Source organism: Rhodamnia argentea, chromosome 2 (genome assembly GCF_020921035.1).
Source record: "Rhodamnia argentea isolate NSW1041297 chromosome 2, ASM2092103v1, whole genome shotgun sequence".
NCBI lineage: Eukaryota > Viridiplantae > Streptophyta > Magnoliopsida > Myrtales > Myrtaceae > Rhodamnia > Rhodamnia argentea.
Window position 1 is genome coordinate 24,422,617 of NC_063151.1, and position 21,927 is coordinate 24,444,543.

The 21,927-nt window shown below is 41.3% G+C and overlaps 2 protein-coding genes and 1 pseudogene across 4 annotated transcripts; 1 reads left to right on the forward strand and 2 right to left on the reverse strand.

Annotated features, from left to right (window-relative positions):
* Nucleotides 1-412: 412 nt before the first annotated feature.
* LOC115752740 lies at nt 413-2,906 on the reverse strand (annotated as a pseudogene).
* Nucleotides 2,907-7,971: 5,065 nt separating this feature from the next.
* LOC115752738 (calcium-transporting ATPase 9, plasma membrane-type) lies at nt 7,972-19,990 on the forward strand. Of its 3 annotated transcripts, XM_030691066.2 has the most exons (33): nt 7,976-8,541; nt 9,442-9,558; nt 9,640-9,679; nt 9,927-10,042; nt 10,143-10,274; nt 10,376-10,465; nt 10,755-10,824; nt 10,919-10,989; nt 11,074-11,157; nt 11,244-11,321; nt 11,405-11,476; nt 11,921-12,004; nt 12,086-12,168; nt 12,255-12,363; nt 12,435-12,490; nt 12,584-12,626; nt 12,713-12,796; nt 12,924-13,061; nt 13,396-13,461; nt 13,546-13,644; nt 13,758-13,868; nt 14,595-14,762; nt 15,436-15,495; nt 15,821-15,985; nt 16,062-16,178; nt 16,698-16,796; nt 17,348-17,485; nt 17,640-17,740; nt 18,173-18,218; nt 18,306-18,440; nt 18,630-18,737; nt 18,819-18,910; nt 19,530-19,990. In XM_030691066.2, exons 1-33 carry the CDS (start codon nt 8,398-8,400, stop codon nt 19,639-19,641), a joined length of 3,228 nt encoding a protein of 1,075 aa, XP_030546926.1. In that variant the 5' UTR covers nt 7,976-8,397; the 3' UTR covers nt 19,642-19,990. The 3 variants fall into 3 exon arrangements, 2 of the variants coding, with proteins under 2 accessions (XP_030546926.1, XP_030546928.1); XM_030691068.2 differs by lacking the exon at nt 7,976-8,541 and having other exon boundaries at nt 9,657-9,679; XR_007197543.1 differs by lacking the exons at nt 18,630-18,737; nt 18,819-18,910; nt 19,530-19,990 and having other exon boundaries at nt 7,972-8,541; nt 17,348-17,530; nt 17,638-17,740; nt 18,306-18,401.
* Nucleotides 19,822-21,365, reverse strand: LOC115752739. The gene is made up of 2 exons (XM_030691069.2): nt 21,074-21,365; nt 19,822-20,988 (listed from the first exon to the last, which is right to left on the reverse strand). Exons 1-2 carry the CDS (start codon nt 21,296-21,298, stop codon nt 20,626-20,628), a joined length of 588 nt encoding a protein of 195 aa, XP_030546929.1. The 5' UTR covers nt 21,299-21,365; the 3' UTR covers nt 19,822-20,625.
* Nucleotides 21,366-21,927: the final 562 nt, after the last annotated feature.

Genomic DNA, 21,927 nt, shown 5'->3' on the forward strand with positions numbered 1-21,927 from the left:
CAAGGGGGCCGACTGCTCGAGCCCTTCGCTTTTTTTTTTCAATAGTCTTTTTGAAATGTGTTTATACTAAACATCTCCAAAACAAAACAAAAAAAAAAAAAACCTCTTATACAAATGCTTTTATTTCACAAAAAATTCAAAATTTAGACGATATTTTTTGAAAAATGATTAATGACATCTTTTAAAAAAGTTACTGTACTAAAAGATATTTTTATTAAAATCATGTTTTTAATACTTACTTTGGAGCAATAAAACGAATCGTTTTTTAATTCTTTTTCAAAAGAACCTCTTACCATCCCGTACATTTTCCCAAATCGTCTACCCAAAAGCTTAGCCAAACGCATCGAGCAGAATGCACACTGTTCTCTCAAACGCTTTCGAGGCACACTTTTCAGCGATGACAATTAACACTAAAAAATGCAACCTTAATTTCAACACTGGTGTCCATCGAGTCTTGGTTTGGTTGGCTAAATATACGAAATTTAACTGTAAACAATCGAAAAAAGACGGACACCATCACAAAGATGAGCCTCCTGAGCAAAATCTTATCCTGCTTGAAAACGACCCAGACTAAAATAGTCTTTCTGCAAAATTCAAAGCCTCAAAACAGCAAAATTACTAAAACAGCAACAAACTTAATTCATCCTCCTGATGAGCTCATTGACGTAATTCTCACGGTTTCCAGCATCTCCTCCTTCAACATAGTGGTTCCTCTTCTTCTTCATGCCCCCAAGTGGTGCCTTGAGCTTAAATGGCCACAGGAAGTTATTAGCTTCCCTGAAATGAGGTCCAACGGTCATGATCTCATGGAATGAGGTCTTCAGTGCAGATGATGCCATACTTGCCCAAGGCCTGTACATAAATCGACTCATGTTATTCACATTTTCTAACGAGAGAAACTTCAAAGAGCAAGAGGACAAGTTGAATCACAGACACAACAAAGAACCAACATGAAACCTGCTCGATGATCGAATTGTCAGTCAAAGCAATTCTTTGCTTGTTTAACTTTCCAAACCCCCTCTTGTAAATCAGTTCTCTCACACTCTTCAAGTTGGGGTACCTATATAGGCACGCATTAAATGGATCAGTAGAGATGCATCACAAAAACATGAGCCATGCAGGTAACATCATGATAAAAGCCTACCCATAAGTCACGTAAGGCTCAACCCTGTGCAGCATATTCATAGTTGCTTTGTTTACTTTGAGGAAGACCCCATTAAAGATCTGCTCCAAAAGAAGCACGATGGAAAAATGCAGGTGTAAAGAATTAATAAGCAAGGCATATTCAAAAGAAGTGTGGAAAGTTGATCACACTAACATCATCCAGAAAATTCGACTCCATCATTACTCCAATAACAGTACACAAGCTCAACAAAAGAATGATCACATTTGTGATGGTGATTAGATCTTGCGGTCAATCCTGGAGTTGAATAAACCTTTTCCTTTCTCTGAGCATAGGGATCAGCATACACAACTTTCTAATAAATTTAAATCTTGAGGACTTCGTTACCGACGTGTAAGGTGAAACTTTTTACACGTTATAATCAAAACACAAAGATAATTCTCCATGATACCTTAACAGTCACCACTTGCACACACACAAAAACTTGATCACTCACCTGTCTCAAACGCAACAGCTGCAAGATCTTCCTTGTTTTCGGGTGCATTGCATTGATACTGAAAATAATAAAGATCCCAAATCAGAAAATGAGAAAACTGGTCATAAAATTATTTGGCAACAAGCAATAACTTACCCACGAATACGGATGATGAACAGAAGCTTAGCTTCTGGGTCAACATAGAAGCCTCCTTTCAATTTTGCCTCACGCTTCAAGCAAATCAGTTTCTTCTCCTGTGAACATCAGTAGCGAAAAGGCAACCCCATAAGAATAAGATATGCTGAATTATAAATTGGTAACACCGCAGTGTAATCATCGAGAAGTATAATCGTAAGTACCTGCTCCTCGTACTTCTTCGAATATTGCTTCGCTCTAACGTAAATCAGCTTGCGGTTCTCAGCATTCTTCTTCTTGGTAGCCTCAAGCTCCTGATTTTTCGCCAAAGCCCACTCCTCATTTCTCTTCCTCTTCTTCAAAACCGACTCTGGAACCACCGCCTTGACCTCAGCCATTTCTTTCTACAGCATAACCAGGGTAAAAAATTACAATAGTGCTTCCAAAATAGCACTATACCATACTCTAGCATGAAAATGGAATCGAAGGTTTCGTGTCATTGATCTACGGGAACAAATGCATGGGCAGATGTATCTCGTGCACATCTTAACCATACAAATCCATCAAGGAACTTGCATATGCAATCCAGTTCCATTTTGAACCTATTATCAGTCTACAGCTCATGGGGAAAAACACTTTCCGGAGAAACACGATTGAACATAGTACAACCCTGAAGTTTTAAACAAATGAAGCTTCAAATCTGAGTCCTGGAATGACCATCCCCAACTCCAAGAGAACAGACGTTTCTCTCGCACCTGAACTCAACCAGACACGACTCGCGGAAAGAAATATTGAACCCAAGAAAATTGCAGGCCAAAGAAACGAACTTGACATAAAACCCAGATCAACATAAGCTCAAATGAGCTCAATACTCGCATCTAATCACTAACGAGACACAACATACAAGTCAATGCAAGTCACCACTACACCGAGCACTCATATAGCAACGAATTAAGAGAAGCGAGATCCGCTCAAAAAACAAAACCAGATCAAGGGATCCGCTGCCCGAAACGGGAGTCAAGTTCCGACTTACCGTCTCTCTGGCGGTGTCGCAAGGTCACGGACTGCGCGGCGCCAAAGAGGATCGGGATTTTCTTCTGCGCACAGACAGAGGGAGAGTGAAAACTAGGGTTTTGTATTGCTTTGAATAAGCTTGGGGCTTGGGATGTCGACGGCCTCGATTTGTCCGGATATCCGGACAGAGAATCCTCGCCGTCGATTGAAGGGCTTGTTAAGTTTCTTGGGCCTTGACGTTGATGTTGGAATGGTATTAAGATGGGAAGGCCCACGATCCTTGTACTAAAGGAAGCCCAAGGGCTTAAGATTCAATTTATCCATTTGATGCATGGATTTTTTTTTTTTTTTGGGGTCCGAGATGCATGGATTGTTTGAAGACTTAAAAATAAGACAACGACATTATTATCATTCCACAATACAAAATGAAATCCTAAAATTATCTCGAAGATTGAAAAGAAAGATGACAAAATCGCCAAAACCAATTAATTTATTTGGACTTTACCAAGATGTATCATCTATCTTTTTGTCTATCTATCATCATCATCACTATAATTATTACTACAATAAAGTTTGAAGTTGGTCATTTACTATATGATTAGAAAGGGGACAAATATCATACGTGTCATTACTTTCATATGTTCTTCACTTTAGTGCCAAGCCTTTTTGGGCGTTCCCTTGAGTGCCCATTTGGTGAAAAATCGATCACTTCAATGCCACCGATAATTTGAATGGCCGGAAGATACGAAGTGACATTATTTTAGAATAAATGGTCGGACATAACTTGGAGGCAAAGGGAAGTGAGCAAAGTAATAGCTAAATAGTGTTGTCTTGTGATCTCATCCAAACAACAATGTCTCGCATTCATGGGGAAATTATATATAAAAAAAGGATCATAAACTTAGGAAAAATCATGATACCAAAATTTTTTTTTAAACTTTTGTATCATAAAACTCTACTTTGCGTCTTGTTCATTTTACCATAATTTTTAAAAAATCCTCAACTTTAGGTTATGTCTATTCTGCTTTAAACTTTTTTTTTTTTTGTTTATGAAAACTCCAACTTTGGATCTTGTCCAAATTTTAACCTAAAATTTATACAATCTCATAAAAGAAATCACAAATTTTTTTGAGAAGTTTGCCCCATTAACCTTCCAATAAAGTTTCTCATTGCATATGAGAAATGAAAATTCTCAGCACAGCTATTGTTCATGGGCGAACTCTCCGACGTTGGAAATCAAACAATCCCAAACACAGAGATTGAAAATTGGGCAAATCACTAGGAGATTTTGACAAAGGTTAATGGAGACAGTTTATGACCTAGGTAAAGTTGGTATATTTTATGATACAAAAAATTGAGTAAATTGGACCAAAGGTTTGATTTTTACAAGACAAAATAGTTTAGGAAATTGGTACTAACTAAGCGAATGTTTATTGAGAAAAAAAGGTAAATTGGGTTTTTTTTTTTTTTAGTAATTGGGTTGCCCTAAAGTTGAATAATTATTATAAGATAAAAATAAATTCAAGGCTAAATTGGGTTTTTATTATATATCAATTTGGTCTTAAACTTTTTAATTTGATCAATTTAGTCTTAAATCGGATATCGCTAATGTGGACGCCGATTGTCTTATGTGGCATGGTTAGCGCTACGACAGTCTTGACGTGAATTTTTTTCCTTATTTTTTTAATGTATTAGTTTGTGTCTTTTTTTTTGTCTTTACGTTTTTTTTTAATTACGTTGGCTAGGGTACCGGCAACCCTTGCTAGCCGCTGGCGAGGGTTGTCTTGTTGGCCATGGGTGCCCAGGGCCTTTGTGGCTTCGCCAAATTTGAGTGTGGGTCGCTTAGCTTGCCATAGTGGAAAAAAAAACAAAGAAAATAAAATGTAAAGAAATTAAAAAATAAATAACAAAAAAAATCACGTTAGCATCCATCATTCCACGTGGGACAACCAGGCGCCCGTGTTAGCAATTTCGGGGAAATTAGCTTGAAGGACTTAATTGGAAAATTTTGAAAAGGTTTATGACTAAAAAGTTCAAATTGAAAGATTTAAGACCAAATTGATGCGGGTACAATATGTTTTGATTTTTTTTTTTTTGCAATTTCTCCAGCATTTCATCGTGATGCTAATACATATCGGTATATTGTTATTTTTTCAGCAATATTTATTCAATCAATAATTTAATTCTGATGAAAAATGTCAGAATAAGTAAATCAAGCGAAGACTGAAATTTAAAACGTAAACATTAAAACATTGAAGACAAGCTTTCTTTGTTATTAAAATTTATTTTGTGTAATGCATTCGCATTTTGTCCCATTCACTATAATACACATGCTAATTAAGTTCTTGCTGGAGACAAGCTTGCTTTCTTTCTTTCTTTGTTATTTCAATGATGATCATTTCCATATTTCTTCGTTCGTTCAGCTATTCAAATAAAATCAATTAGCGTGTCTGATTGTTTTCGGAATCCGATCGACAAATCTTGTTTAACCGCATTGAATAAAGCTCAAATCCTAAAGTGACAAACGTAATCAAGGAATTAAACTTAAGTGTGATATTGACTCGCATGGTTAATTGGGATATAGGGCTCGCCATCAATCCATGTTCTTGCTACTTTTCCTTCCGTTTTATTTGTGTTCAAGCAGCCGACCACCGTCAGTCCACGAAACCTAGTCCAGTTCACGGTTTGAACCGTCCCCGAAAGACTCCAAACTTCTGGAGTCGCATTGCCGGGTCGCGACAGAAGCCCTGCTGTGTACCCGCCTGTCGGTATCAGTCGACGCCAAGTCGTCCACGGCCGGTGCTTTATCGCCGTGTGCCGCCGCCTCTCGAACCTCCAGAACCGCGGCGGAAACCACGTCGTAGGTCCGCTCACGCGTCTGGTGAGTGAAGATACCCGCCCCCACCCCCAGCCCCACTGAGTTCATGTGCCCCCAAAACGTACCGATTTCCCTAGCTCCATGCCGTGTGTCAAACGTGATATGTCCGGTTTGAGGTTGATAACGTGGTTATCAAGCAACTAGGATGTCAAAATTGAACCATACCGAATAAAAAATTTGTGCATTTTGATTCAATTTGATTTTCGGTTAGAATAATTGAAAAATAATCATTCTTTTTTTTTTTTGGTTTAGTTAATTTCGGTTTGGTTCGATTAATCGAACCGAACCGAAAATCTCTCATTTTTTATTTTATATTTTTTCCTTTGTTCTTTCTTTTCTTTTGTTTTATTCCTTTTTGGTGGCTAAGGGTTGTAGAGTCGATGGCCACTAGCGAAGGGCCAACGACCCCTGCCGACCCGTCGGTGAGGGGTCGTGGTCCCCTCACAAATGAAGGCGAGGGCGTCGAGAGCCCCCGCCTCACCAAATATGGACTCTCGAGGCCGTGAGGGCTCACGATGTCTCCTCCGTGAGGGGCCACAACCCATCGCCCGCGGTTGGCGAGGGTCGCCAACCCTTAGCCACCATAAAACAAAAAAAAAAAAGAAAAGAAAAAAAAGAATGGGAAAATGGAAAAGAAAAAATAAAATAAAAATCGAAAAAAGAAAAATCAAAACCGAACCTAACTATACCGAACTGGATTTTTGGCTCGGTTCATATCCAGTTTATAGCAAGATTTGGTTCGATTCAAGCTTATCTCCCAACGATTCCGTCCGAACTGAATCATTGAGATCCATACATGCAATAGCCGCCAATGTCAGTGTATCTACTGCGTCCAAGCTGACATGTCAACGTCCCATTACAGCATTTCTCGCCACTTCAGCAGATAAAGCTCCCAACCGATTAGACCGAACCAGGCCGAACCGAGACGAACCGATCATTGTGGTTTTGAGTGAAAATTGCTTCATATTCCAAAAGACAGGTCCAGTCGGAGAAAATATTAGATACAGGCCTTGTAAAACTTACGTGGCTCAGCTCACCATTCAATTTACGACACGTGTCGAATAGGGGGTCCACCACTCAGGAAAAAAAGAAAAATTTCTCTCTCGTCTGTCTGTCTTGCCACTCTCTTCTCTGTCTCTGTGTCTTTCGCCTAACCTCTCCGACCTCCTACCCACTCTTTCCTCCGGCTAATCTCTTTTCCCTTTTCCCTTTTCCGACCTCGAGCCAGCCACAGCCGCTACGGACCGCGTCGAAGAGCGCCCTCGAAATCTTCGGCAACTGACTTGCCGCTGATGGATTCTGTCCCTTCGTTCGCCGACGTCTTACCGCGAAGCTCGAGCCTAAGGCTCCAGGCCGCCATGGCTGTGGAACTCGAGCTCGAGCTACGCGGCCAGGGCCGCCGGGAGCCGTGGGCTCGAGCTCTGCTGTTGGGGCCGACGTCTTCTCTGCCCCTGGTCGCGAAGCTCGAGCTCACGGCTCGCGGCCACCATGGCTGTCGAGCTCGAGAACTCGAGGTCCGCGGCCATGGAGGCCGTGAGCTCGAGCTCTGCGACGGTGGCCGACGTCTTCTGGGTCTCTGGCGGCGAAGCTCGAGCCCATGGCTCACGGCCGCCATGGCCGTGCATCTCTAGAGCTCGAGCTCCGTGGCCATGGCGACCACGAGCTGTGCGCTCGAGCTCCTCGCCCATGGTGGCATGAGCTCGTCAGTCGGCGACCCGGCCGCAAAAGTCGGAGCCGCCATGGTTGTGGAGCTCGAGCTCTGTAGCCATGTAGCCGACGTCTTCTTGATTTTCCGATCGAGATGCAACGCGAGAGAGAGACAGTGGAGAGAGAGAGAGGAGAGAACTTTCCTTTTTCTTTTTCTTTTTTGTGATGGGATCCTTTTGCGCCACTTGTCACGCATTAAACGTCGGATTTCCCACGTCTGTACGTAATATTTTCTCCGTCGACAAGAAGGGGGGCCCTCCTTATAATGCCCCGATGGGAATGGAAACCGACCTCGATGCCCACTTAACCAATGAATCATCGTGTCGGGTGGACCAAAACAAAACTCCCTCCCTAGCGTGTGCTTGTTCACTCATTCAATTATTTTTTCCCGCGCGAAACTTCTGAGAACCTTCTGATTTTTTTATCATGTCCGCAATCCTTGGGAACCTTCTTCCGTTTGATCATTTCCACAAGCATATTCGTTTTTTTATCCTGTCTTCTCTCCGTCGTTTTCCTCCCAACCTGCGACTGCAAATCCTGAACTGTCCGTCACTCACGTTAAGACAATCTTAGCTGTTTCATGCCGGACGTCACGGAGTGGCAGACAGAACGCGCGGCAGATGAAAAGTTCCTCCTTTTATGTAAAAACCCCTCTTTGTGTCTACACAAACATCCATTTTTTTTTTTTTTTTTTGCTGGAAGGAGAAACTGAAAAGTCTCCCACATTCTCGGGGACACCATCAGACACTAACGGCTTTCCCCTCCATTCTCGCACTCACTATTATTAGCTTCCAACCGACACACCTACACTTGCTCCGTTGTTCTGTTTCTTCTTCTTGTTCTTGTTTTCCCTTTTGCGGGTAGTTATTGCCGTTGCGAGGTGGCACGGAGAGAGCTTAGCTCGAACAGACTGTTTCTCATAACCGTCGTGCCATCTCCAGCAGGGCGAACCGACGACGGCGAGTGGATGTCATCGGCGTGCATAATATAAATTGGTCTTGCTCATCCCTTCCTCCTTTTTGTTGTGGTTCTATTCTGTACCATCGTCGCTTTTTTCTTTTCTTGATGTCGGGACGCAAAAATGACGACGTGGAAGCCGGTGTGAAGTTGCCCGGGGAAGAGGAGGAGGAGGACAATGTGGACCAGTCGGACCCTTTCGATGTTTCGGACACGAAGAACGCGTCTCTCGAGACTCTCAGGAGATGGAGGGTATTACCACATTCATCGATCCCCTTAATCTCCCCCCGGTTTTTCTTTTCCTCCCCTATGCCGTTTCGTTTTCTACAACTTATATAAAGCTGTACTTTTTGTCCATAATGCGAATGGAACCGCGCGAGGACACCTCGTGTGTCGGTTCTGTATCATCGAAAGCATCCGCTTACATAGGCCTCGGGTACGAGTATCTGCATCTGAGTCTGCTCCAGAAGTCGCTAATGAATGCGTTCGCTATGAAGTATACGCACCAAGATCCGGCTTGGCGTGTTGCACAACGCAAGGCCATGTCTTGGAGGCTGAATCACTAAATGGCGCATCTTATGTATTCGAATACGGGGACCGGGAAAAGGCAAAAGGAAGTATTGAGGCATATGAAGCAATGAAATAGTAGTTGATGTTACTGGAAAAAGGCATTCAGCGTCTTAATTAGCAGGAGGTGCTTCCCCATTGAAATCATAAGTTCCATATGCACTCTATATACCTTCATATATATTCCTTGAAATTTGCTAAAATGAAGTTGACATAGAGGGAAAAGTCAAGAATTGACAAAGTAACTAAATAGCATCATCGTGCGAGTAAAACCACTATCATAAAATAAAGCTGGCATGAAAGAGAGAATCTGAAACTCACCAATAAACGAACTGCATTATATTGTAAGTACGTATAGAACTTGATAAATTTGTTTCCGATGTTTGTCTCTTCATTTGATGTCCTCCATGTCTGGTTTGTGCTTTTCTGACCTCGATGATTTCCCTTGGGAAAAGATTGCCGCTCTGTTTGTTGCAGCGTCCTGTCCAGTGTTTCCGGTTCGAGTATATGCTTTTATTACTGTCAAGATTTGATGAAGTCTAGCCACGCTTTGTGTGAGCTTAAGGGTGTTTTCTACTTTCACAGCAAGCAGCCCTAGTCCTCAATGCGACTCGGCGATTCCGTTATACTTTGGACTTAAAAAAGCATGAGGATAAAATTCAAAGGCTGCGCATGATCCGGGCCCATGCGCAAGTGATACGAGTAATTTTCTTCCTTAAGCATGTTCGTAGTAAAGCAATTATGAGATTTTTTTCTCTCTAATCTTCTTATTAATTTTACTAGGCAGCTTTGCTTTTCAGATTGGCAGGAGAGCAGCAGATTGGTAAGTGATATGTTGGTTTTGATACATTGAAAAATAAAATTCCTATGCATGAGCTTGTTGAAATTGCACACTAGTCTCCTATTATCCACTAAAAACTGCTAGACAACAAATATGCATCATCCAAAGAACAAATTGATGGCATCGCCACTTTGACCAAGTGAAGGGCTCTGATCCATTTACACATATATGTTGCTTTGCATTCTGTTATATATAGTGTGTTTGTCCTTATGTCTCCCGACTTAATCAGTGTTAGGTAAAAGAGTGGCTCCTCCGAGTTTGACTGGCGATTATGCTGTTGATCTAGAGCAGCTATCTTCCATGAATAGGGAACATAATACGACCAGTCTTCAGCAATTTGGCGGGGCAAGTTCATCGTTGATACCTTTTTTCTGTTTGTTTCTATGGTATGAGTAATTTTGTCATTTGATATCATGCTCTCAGACTGTCATGCTTCATACCTCAGGTTAAAGGCCTATCGGATTTGCTGAATACCAATTTGGAGAAAGGAATTGCTGGTGATGATGCTAGTTTATCAAACAGGAGGAATGCCTTTGGATCCAACACATATCCTAGGAAAAAAGGACGGACTTTTCTGGTACTACTATTTCTGTTTGTCTTGAGTTTCTAAAATCAGGCAATTTCCGGAAAGATCTTGTCATAACGATAGTATCAGACTGAGCTGACCGTCCCTTGTAGACATTCCTTTGGGAGGCATGGCAGGACTTGACCCTCATAATATTGATTATAGCTGCAGCGGTATCACTGGCCCTGGGAATAAAGACCGAGGTGAGCTTTGGCTTAGTTTCCTAATACTTTGATGATTTTGGCCAACAGCCAAAATATTTATCTAAAGGAGCTTTAGTCTTCAGATGGACGTCCCACTAATAGATAATTAATACAACTAAGCTCAAGTTGAAATGATCTCTTTCTTGCTTGCTAACATGTTTGATGGGAGGTTAAAAGCTGTTTGAGTTTCTCTCTACTCTTAATTTGGTTCTTCCTTGATCAGTTCTCTCAATGAAGTTTCCTGCCTCATCATATTCTGAGCAGTTCCAATCCTTTCACATTTCTGCAGGGGATAAAAGAAGGATGGTATGATGGGGGAAGCATAGCTTTGGCTGTTCTTCTTGTCATAATGGTAACAGGTATATTATCTGATCACAAGCCTTTAACTTTTCATGATGAAGCTAAATGTCATTCCTCTACCATCTTCATGACCTTCTGATTACTTTTAATCAGCCATCAGTGATTACCGCCAGTCTCTGCAGTTTCAAAATTTGAATGAGGAAAAACAGAACATCCAAATTGGGGTATGATGCTTAAATGGTTCGTAATTGTAGTATGTTGCTAGTTAGTTTCTTCCAAACGAATCACTGAGGATGAGATCTCTGCAGGTGATGAGAGATGGAAGGATGGTACAAGTTTCGATATTTGATATTGTTGTGGGCGATGTCATACCACTCAGAATAGGTGATCAGGTGAGCCAGGTTAATAGGGCTTGTTATTTGAGAATTTGACAGGTGATGACAGTGCAACCTAATAGTTCTACTGCTACCAATAACAGGTTCCTGCTGATGGAGTATTAATCAGTGGACACTCTCTTGCAATTGATGAATCTAGCATGACAGGAGAAAGCAAGATTGTGTGTTTTCTGATACTTTGGTCGATTTACTTGAATTTGTGATCCATGTTTTTTGTTTTTCTCAAATCATGACATTCATGCAGGTTCACAAGGATCAAAAATCACCTTTCCTGATGTCTGGTTGCAAAGTCGCTGACGGTGTTGGCACTATGCTGGTAATATGATAGCTTGCTCTTTTGTTTTTTTTTTTTGGTAAGGTACTTGCTCTTTTGTGTTGTGTACTGCAACTGCCCAAAAAGGGTTAACTTCATTTACAATGTCAAGTAAGTAAGACAACAAATTTTAAAGGTAAAAAGAATGTACAATAGCCAGACCAGTGCCTATAGTGGCTGTGCCTTTCTTCTCTGACATAAAAACTTATGTGTATGGTATTTCCAGCGGACAGCGAGATACAGTTCTTGTCCTTTCCATATCCAAGTCCATTTGCTTAGTTGCTTGAAAACAGGATAGTGAACATGTTGATTTATATTACTCCACATGAGTAGGGTGGGCAATGACATGATTACTCGAACACTTTAACCTCCTTTCTCTCTTCTCCTGTGAGAAAAGTTCCTACATATTTTGAGTTCCAACTTCTTGCAATCATTGCTTACCTTCAGGTGACTGGTGTTGGAATCAACACGGAGTGGGGATTGCTGATGGCAAGTATAGTAGACGACACTGGTGAAGAGACTCCTTTGCAGGTTGAACGCCAAGTATCCTGATTTTGCTTTTCTGGGAGTCGTCACAGCATCCTCATCTTTTTCTTGAATATTCCTGAACAGGTGCGCTTGAACGGGGTGGCCACATTCATAGGCATTGTCGGTCTGGCTGTAGCTGCTGCTGTGCTCACTGTCCTCTTGGCCAGGCAAGTTTTTCCCTTTGGCGATTACTCGTGCACTGCCATTCAGGTTTGAGCAATCTTATATCCTCATTCTGTCCATTTTTTTGTAGGTACTTTACTGGACATACAACAAATTCTGATGGAACAGTTCAGTTTGTGAAGGGCCAGACCAAAGTCGATGATATCTTGGATGGGGTCGTTAAAATTGTGACGATTGCAGTAAGTTAAGCTCCTCTTTGCTGTCTAATCTCTTCAAACCAGGCAGTTAACTGACTAAGGAGTGTATTTAGGTCACCATCGTGGTTGTTGCAGTGCCTGAAGGGCTTCCTCTGGCTGTTACATTGACGTAAGAACCACTACTTCGTATTGCTGTAACAGTATGATAATCACACATTCAATCTGTCTCTCATTTTTCTTTTTCCCCCCAATTGTGGCACAGCCTTGCTTACTCGATGCGGAAAATGATGGCGGATAAAGCCTTGGCAAGTATTGTTAGCTTCTTTCCTCTAGTTCTGAAATGTAGTAACGACCCATATTTTATAATACCCTTTTAGCAACACAACCGCAGGTTCGGAGGCTTTCAGCCTGTGAAACTATGGGTTCTGCCACAACAATTTGCAGTGATAAGACTGGAACATTGACGTTGAATCAGGTTATTAGCCTCAAATCCCTGGTAGCATTTTTCAATTTATTTTCTTTTTCGCCGACTTCTGGGACAATTCGTTGGAATGTTTTAGCTGCAGTATCAGTTTTTTTGGTTGATAATATCGAAATTACAGATGACTGTGGTTGAAGCTTATGTTGGGAAAAAGAAGATGGATTCACCAGATGATGCCTCCCAATTGCATCACCTGATTTCTTCTCTGCTTATTGAGGGCATTGCACATAATACCCAGGGCAACGTCTATGTGCCAAAGGTACTCCACTCCTCCAACCTCCTTCTAACTTTGAGAAATCAAAATGATGATAGATCCTCCATGCTTATTTCTATTCAGTTTACGTGCTTGGTGATGTGTATCATCGACTAGGTTAAGGGGGAAGGAATGTATTTCACAGTAAAATTGCATTTAGAAAGGTGTTATTCGGTGAGTTCTTTCCTGTTTATAAACTCCATGGTTAGGAGAAAATTCCATAAGTCCAAAAGAACCTATTCCATTACCACTCTTCATGAAAGGTGCTTACTGGTTCTCGGTTCATTGAGTGTAAATTTAATCCAATGGACAAACATTTTGCGTGGCTCTTCACTTGTAGGATGGTGGTGATGTTGAAGTTACTGGATCTCCTACTGAGAAGGCTATTCTTTCATGGGCTGTTAAGGTACTGGTTTTGGTAATAATCCGACAAGAAATCTCAGATAGATGAATTTGGAACTTCTTCAGAACATCTTTGTCTCTCTGGCAGCTGGGGATGAAGTTTGATGCTGTAAGAGCAGTGTCAGAGGAACTCCATGTTTTTCCATTCAACTCAGAGAAAAAGCGAGGAGGAGTTGCTGTACAAACGGTAGCTATTTCTTTCTATAAATTTCTGTGTCTGTTACTCCACAAATAATATGCTGGGAACTCCTTACCCTACATACTGACGGTCCATTCTTCCTTTTTTTTTTTTGGTCACAGACCAGTTCTGATGTTCATGTACATTGGAAGGGTGCAGCAGAAATTGTCTTGGCCTCGTGCACGAAGTTTTTTGACTCAGATGGTCACTTGCGATCAATCGATGAAGAAAAGGTTGGAGCTATTCTTTTGTGGTAGCAGAAATATCTTTTGTTCATGACAGAAAAGTAGGAAATGAAGCCTAGAGAACTACTCACGCAAGCTTTTTTCATTATTACTCAGTTAGAGCTGCCGTAAAAATAGCATGGTCACCTATCCACCAATATGCGAAAAGAGAATGCGTAAACTTAAGTAATTTAAGCAGACTATCTGCATCATTTTGCTTGACTATGTAATAGTCCTTGTTTTTTCTTTCCGTGAAGGCCCTAACTTTCATGTTCGTTTCACTATACATAAGAGATAGAAGGGATTCTCTGCGCATGTATCGGGGCCATTATCCGTTGGTTATTCATGCAATGCAACTTTGCCAAAGCTGTTTATTCAACTTTAAGAATTCAAACAGTGCTAGATCAAATTTATCCGACCGTATTTGCTTTGACTTCTGAGTATGCAATGCTAATTTAAGATGCATGCCCCAGTTGGTCCTCTAATTCAGTGACTTCAGTCATGCAATAACCTAGTTAACTCTTGCAATTTACTTCCTAGTGGTTAATCTGGCAATTCTTCACCACAGCTTCTTGGCATCTTCTGAGATCATTCAGAGTAGTAAAAATTATTTGGCTTTGTTCCATAATGGGACGATGTTAATTTCTCTTTGATGAAATTTCCTTGGAGGAGATCTGAGAGTAGCTTAGTGCTTGGAAATTTGGATGCCAGCTTCATCTTTGACCGTTCTTATAGGACTTCTTTAAGCTTGCTATTGATGACATGGCTGCTAGAAGTCTCCGCTGTGTTGCGATCGCGTACAGACCTTTTGATTCAGATAAAGTTCCCAGCGATGATGAAGGCCTGGACAATTGGGTACTACCTGACGATGATCTTGTTTTGCTTGCTGTTGTTGGCATCAAGGTATACGCATCAGTTCTCAAATTACCTCATCATGGACTGATTCATTTCATGTCACACTGTTCCGGAAAAAAAATTTCCACTATAAACCCTGAAAAGACATGGAGCCATCTCGCACTACTTATGGAGTTGTGGAAGTGTCATATAAACGAAATAGCAGCAATGTGTGTTCTTAAAATTCCTCAGGTGAAAAAACGAAGCTGCTTCTTTGGAGTAGGAATAAGTTTATGTCAAGCACAAGATAGTTGTGCACTCGTATAGGTGTAAATATTTGCACAGAAATTTCTCCTTACCTACCTTATTACTTGCCAGAAGCAATTTTGCTTTGTAATTTGCTTTTGGTCTGGTTTTGTGGGAAATTTGGCATAAATTAAATGATCACACTACCAAAGCTCCCCATTTCAGCATTTTATAACCTTAGTTTGAAACTTGGAGTACCCACATATTCACCTTTGTTTTGGATTCTATATTTTGTAATAGTGTTTCTCATCCCATCTTTCATTTACCAGTGGAGAAACTAACTTAACATTACTGTATAGGTCAATGTTTGTATGCTATCTATTTCTGCTTTTGTAATGCAACAAATGTTATATCGGCCTTGGGGTCAGGAAAAATTGAGTACTTCATACTTCGTTATAAGCACCTTTTATGAGCTAACAAATCCATACATCTGCAGGATCCTTGCCGTCCTGGCGTCAAAGACGCTGTCAGAATATGCACAGAAGCTGGGGTTAAGGTAAGTAATATCTCGACTGATTCAACACTTCACGGATACCAGAAAAGATGGCATCAGGGGAAGAATAGGGAAACCTAGAAAGATTTTGTTTGAGCCGGAGGGTCTAAATGAAGAACATCATCGGCTACTAGTGGAACTCAGATAAAGTATCAATTAATCTTGGTTATATTTTTGGAATTTAAACATCTAAGGGAACCTTCCAATCTATTTGAAAAGCATTTAATAAGGCAGATGAGAGTGGAGACTGATGTGGGGTTGTCTGTATAGGTTCTGCCTAGGATGAAATAACTAATAGGAACCTCTTATGTGTGATTCGGTCTGACAGGTGCGAATGGTCACTGGAGATAATATCCAAACAGCAAAAGCAATAGCTCTGGAATGCGGGATACTGAGTTCAAATGAAGATGCCACAGAGCCTAACATTATCGAAGGAAGGGTATTCCGTGCATTGTCTGAAAAGGAAAGAGAGCAGATAGCAAAGAAAATAACGGTATGATGTCGACTATCGAAGTTCACATGTACATCCAAAAATAGATGAACAAAACTAAACATGATACGGCTTACAGGTGATGGGAAGGTCTTCACCCAGCGACAAGCTACTACTTGTGCAAGCCTTACGCAAAGGTGGTGAAGTTGTTGCCGTAACTGGGGATGGAACCAATGATGCTCCTGCACTTCATGAGGTTGACACTGATTAATGTGTGCATATTTACATTTTTATTTATGTATGTCAATGTGAAACTTAGATGTGCATATGCTTTTGCTCCGAGTGACATATTATCAAACCAACAGACGAAAATGCACATCCTTATCTTTCGACTCGAACTTGTTTCGTTGCCAGAAAGTCCTTGTTCTTATATACGTTCCTTAAGCAAATCACCATAAGGTGCATCTAAATGTCTTGGAATGAAGTTAGATAAAGATATTAAGTACATAGGATGCTCACCGGGCGTCCAAGATGTCAAAGGTACTTCTCAAATAAGCACAGATTATTTGCTTCAGTCGCAAGATGGCATATTTAAGATGGACAACATTGGGGAAAAGAGTAGAAGATACATGTCAAACATAACCAGCGTTATCTTAATCAATGAGATAGTCTCCGTAGTCGGAGCCTTGCTTTTATGGTTATAGTTGTGTGGTACTATGCTTTAAGTTTCCGTGTTCCTACCTATTCACATCTGTTTGACTATTTGATAATTTAGGCAGATATTGGTCTTGCTATGGGCATCCAAGGGACGGAAGTTGCAAAGGAAAGCTCTGACATCATTATTTTAGATGACAACTTTGCCTCTGTTGTTAAGGTCAGTAAGAAGACTCCGATGATGTAGTAGTTGTCTGATCTTTGCTGCTTCCTTATGGTTTTTGAGAGCAGTTTCAGAAATGTTATGAAATTTTGTTTCCAGTCGCATGTTCATGGTTGATTTCATTGCACTTGTTTCTGCAAATACCAGAGAGCGAATAATGAGAACACACTGAGAGCACCAGTGCTTGCTTAGAAAACAGTTATTAAAAAGCATGTCGTTAAAAGAATATTACGAGAAAGGTTTTCAATGGTTTCTTCTGGTAATCCTAGAGCAAGCTTCAAACAACAGAGAAGTATCCAGTCTCTCTCTCTCTCTCACGGCACAACCATCTCCCCCATTGGATGCTGTATGAAAAACACAGAGCAGCCTGTTGCTTGTATTTGATTGAGTTTCTATCTTTTTGAAGTTTATTAGTCACTATGCACATGTCAAGTATGAAATGGTAACATTTCTGAATGGTGTATAGATGTCAAGTATGAAATGGTAACATTTCTGAATGGTGTATAGATGTCAAGTATGAAATGGTAACATTTCTGAATGGTGTATAGGTTGTTCGCTGGGGCCGTTCTGTGTATGCAAATATTCAGAAATTTATCCAGTTCCAACTCACAGTAAATGTTGCCGCTCTAGTAATCAATGTTATAGCAGCAATATCTTCGGGTGAAGTTCCGTTGACTGCAGTACAGGTAGGTGAATCTTTGCTTGCTTGGATGACCATGACACTTCTAAGGGGAGCCCTACTTATCCGACCCTAATTCTCCTTGGGAGGATGACAAGATGACCGGAAGCATAGGTCAAGGTTCATTTTTCAGGTCTAAGATACTTCTCTTTCTGGTGCAGCTTCTGTGGGTCAACCTTATCATGGATACTCTTGGAGCACTCGCACTGGCAACAGAGCCGCCCACGGACCACCTAATGGATAGAACTCCAGTTGGCCGAAGGTTTGCAACTCAATGTCTTGTTATGCTTTAGCATCATGGTAAAGGCAGCATCTAAATATAATCAAACACTCTGAAACCATGACAAGCTGAAAGTTTTTTAATCGTTTTTGCAGCAGCAAAACAACTATAGATATGGTATTTTCGGTTTGCATGTAACTGGACATTGGAAATGGTAATGGAAGAGAAGTGCATAAACTTAGCCTTTCGGAGAGAGATGTACAGGTCACTGGACATTGGTCCTTTAGTCCCAGATATTTCGGGTTTTGCTCTCTTAGCGTATAGAGTGTTTGAGCGACAAAAATGCAATTCCTCATAATTCTAAATACTTCCTTCAGAGTACATAAAATGCAAGTCTCATTACATTTGCTTCTCCTTCCCTTTCTTCGCCTGATGATTTGGTGTTTGATTGTGATCTTGTGTTCGCTCTGACAGGGAACCTCTAATAACTAATGTCATGTGGAGGAACTTGCTAGTACAGGTCTTTCTATTCGTTGCTCTTTTTGAGATACCTGTTGGATTGTCTCATAGTTTGTTCCTTATTCAAGTCAACAACTTTCTTCTGCAGGCTGCTTATCAAGTATGCGTCCTCCTTGTCCTGAACTACCGCGGCGTAAGTGTTCTTCAGTTGAGCAATGAACCAATGGAACATGCCGTCAACGTCAAGAATACGATGGTGTTCAATGCGTTTGTCCTTTGTCAAGTAAGTAGAGATACTGAATTTGCATCCCCCTGGTCACAAATCCTCGAAGTAAAATAAAAGGAAATGCTGAAGTGCGGAATGTTCCAAAATAAATGCTCCCTTTTGAGCTTTTATGCGTTCTTCAGTCTACATAATCCATCTAAGCTTCAATGCTGAGCCTCGTTGTTCAATTTATCGTTCAAATGACAGATCTTCAATGAGTTCAATGCTCGAAAGCCCGACGAACTGAATGTTTTCAGTGGAGTGACGAGAAACCACCTTTTCATTTCTATCATTGGAGTTACCATTGTGCTTCAAGTGAGTGCTTTGGAATATTCACGCTTTCATTGTCGAATAAGTGCTTGCGTATTCACGCTGCCTCTCTTACTTGTGACCCAGATACTTATTGTCGAGTTCCTCGGGAAGTTTGCCAAGACTGTAAAGCTCAGCTGGAATCTGTGGCTTGTTTCTGTAGGGATCGGCATTGTCAGGTTCGTCCGTCTTCTGGTACCCATACAGTTAATGTAGTACTTCACCTTCTTCATTATGTAATGACATTAGTTATCTTGGAGAGGTCTTCTGCTTGTAAGTCGGTACATCTTATCATAGTAGAATCGAAATAGCCCCTCTTCATGAAATTTTGCTCTGCTAGGTGTTAAAGAGTTTAGTTGGTGTTTTTGGCGCGTGAATCTGCTCCAAAACCTACACAGGATAAGACGCTTGTCAAATATTATCCTAAGAAAATATAATCACCAACTATAAGTAATTGGAACGGCTTATTATTGCACCTTTGACATTGTAGCAGCTTAAGCAAAGGAAAATGGCTGCTTGAAACTTCTTGGTACTCTGAAAAAGTTTTCGACTGTACCTCCTGGGGCCTGATTCTATGTGCAGAGGCCCAGTAAATACTCAATCCGTGTATGAAGTTGTTTGTACTGGATGCTACGCGTTCTGCGCGAGTGTAGAAGGCCTCATATAAATTTGATATGGATCCTAATTTCGACTTGTAGCGACCCTCCGTTGGTTGTCTAGTTTGCGATTTATCAATCATACATCACTCGATGAATTTCTCACAAGGTTCGTGCATGGCGCTTGATTCTTGTTGTGCAGCTGGCCCCTTGCAGTACTCGGGAAGCTCATTCCGGTCCCCAAGACTCCTCTCACCAAGTTTCTCAGCAAGCCATTCACAAGACGACGGAAAAATAATGCTAGTGACGCATGAGTATATATGATCCTGCTCTGCTTCCATGCTTCCTACTATTTATTCCCAGTCTGCCGGTGGCGTGAAGCCGCGACTGTGCTCGTAATAATTGGACGATATCAAAGAGTTCCAAAATTAGCTGTTGTACATGCTGATTACAGCTTCCAAGTATAGTTTGATGTCGATCATCTTCTAATTTTACAGTATTGATGCATATGTCAAGTGTAAATGGTAGAGAATATCAGGCTTGCTAAGCTAAAAGCCTGGATATTTTCATTCTATCTTTAATTATTAGAAGATGGTGAAGCCAGTCTTGGCTAAGTAGTCATCCTATAATATAATTTGCACTTTGCAGCACGTTCTCTCTAAAGGGATGAACAACAAACCCAAATGTTTCGAACACCGAAACCTAACTGTGTCGTCCTGTAGGCAGACAAATCTCCAGGGATGTTTAGTCGAGCCTCCAGCTCAGAATTGGCGAATTACTTTGGCTTATTTGACCTCGATTCCGTATATTCGCTGGCACTAGTATATACAGACATCACCCGTACGTTCCATTAACCTGTACAGTCTGCTGCTTAAACCGACTGATGCATGTGGGATTTGGCTGTAGTTGATTGAATGAATTCACCTGATCACTCCATCAAATTGCAACATTAGAAAAAATTAACATGAAAAGGAACTAGAAACTTGAATACAAAGATCGATTAGAGGATGTGCAATCGTGCAAAAGTTTTTTAATAGATTTGGCAACTTCTGCACAGATGTCGGAACATTTTCTGCTCCAGTCTTCCTCTATGGATCAACTTGGAATAGGTCTATGTCAGGTGCATCATCTGGATAATTCTCAGTTTTGTTATTTTAACTCAAACAGATCTGACGCAGTTGTATACTTGAATGTGTCTACACCAAAGTCAAATTGAATGATCCTATGCTTCATTTCAACCAGCAATACATCTGTCTGATCTGCACATTTGATCACGTCTGAGTTATAGAACCCATCCATCAGAAGCCAAACCCAAGTCGCCAACCAAAAACAGATGGAGGAGGAGCAGAATCAGATAGGACATTGCAGCCACAAACACCCTCTAATCCTCCGTGACCTCCGAGGGGTTGACGAAAGTCAACTGCTATGGCTGCACCAACCCCATTCAAGCCACACCCTCCACCACCTACGCCTGCAAATCCTGCGACTCGTACCTCCACAAGTCTTGTTCTGAACTCCCCATCGAGCTGAAACACCCTTATCACCCTCCACAAACTCTCTACCTTCAGCTTGCATGGAGGCAACGCAACTGCACTTTCTGTCACTTTGCAATCCTTGGCTCCAGCTTCTGTTGTGACGTCTGCAAATTCTATTCGACGCTCCTGTGTAAATCGTTACTTGATGACGGAATTTGAAGACAGGGGTTATCTCTATTTCCTAAGAGAAACTGAGCTTAACCCCAGTTACCACTGGGACATGTGCAATGACATTGGCATCGACACACATCTGTTTCAGCACGTGATCCCTTCGTGCTTCCGGTCTTTCCATTTCCACTGCTCTCCATTCCCATGGCTGGAAATGATCAAGTCCAAGTGCCACTTCCACCTGCTCACTGCTGCCAAAACCTTCCTGGAAGATGATTCGGGTGAGTACTGCTGCGAGCCGTGTGAGACGGACAGGAATAGGAAACATCCTATGTATAGGTGTATGTAGTGTAACTGATATTGCTCATGTCAGTTGTACCATATCTGAGGTATGTCCTTGCTGCAAATGGCTTTCATGTGAGTACTACTGTGTTAGGTTGATTTTGGACAATTATACCAAAATTTCTTATCAGTTCGTCAAATTTCGTAACTTCAAGCGTGACCCTCTTTCCTTTTCTGAGACATAATGATTCACTTCTGATATCCCAGGTCTTTCTTTGGAAAGGTACTCCTGTGTTGATGCAACCTCGAGGCTCGGAGATGTTTACATTGGAGTTTTCTTGAATTTCAGGTACTGCCTTCGGTTCTGGCAGAGTATGAGATGGATGCCAAGCTGAGAGAAGGCCTTGCGAATGATGCCGGACTCAGGAGAATAGACATGAATAAGAGGGGCTTCCTGACGAGGAAACGTGCTTAGCCAAGGAATTAGAGAAAATCACGGCAAAGTTGGATTCTTTCAGAACCAAACCCGCCAGATACATCTCGTCAATTAAGCCTGTGGTCGACTCGCCTTTTTTGCTCTACCTCCACTGAGGCTTCTGCTTAAAGGAGGGTTGTAAAGTTGCTGGTTGTTACAGGCTAAAGAAACAAGTTTCTGGTTGTTAAGGTGTCTTTGTC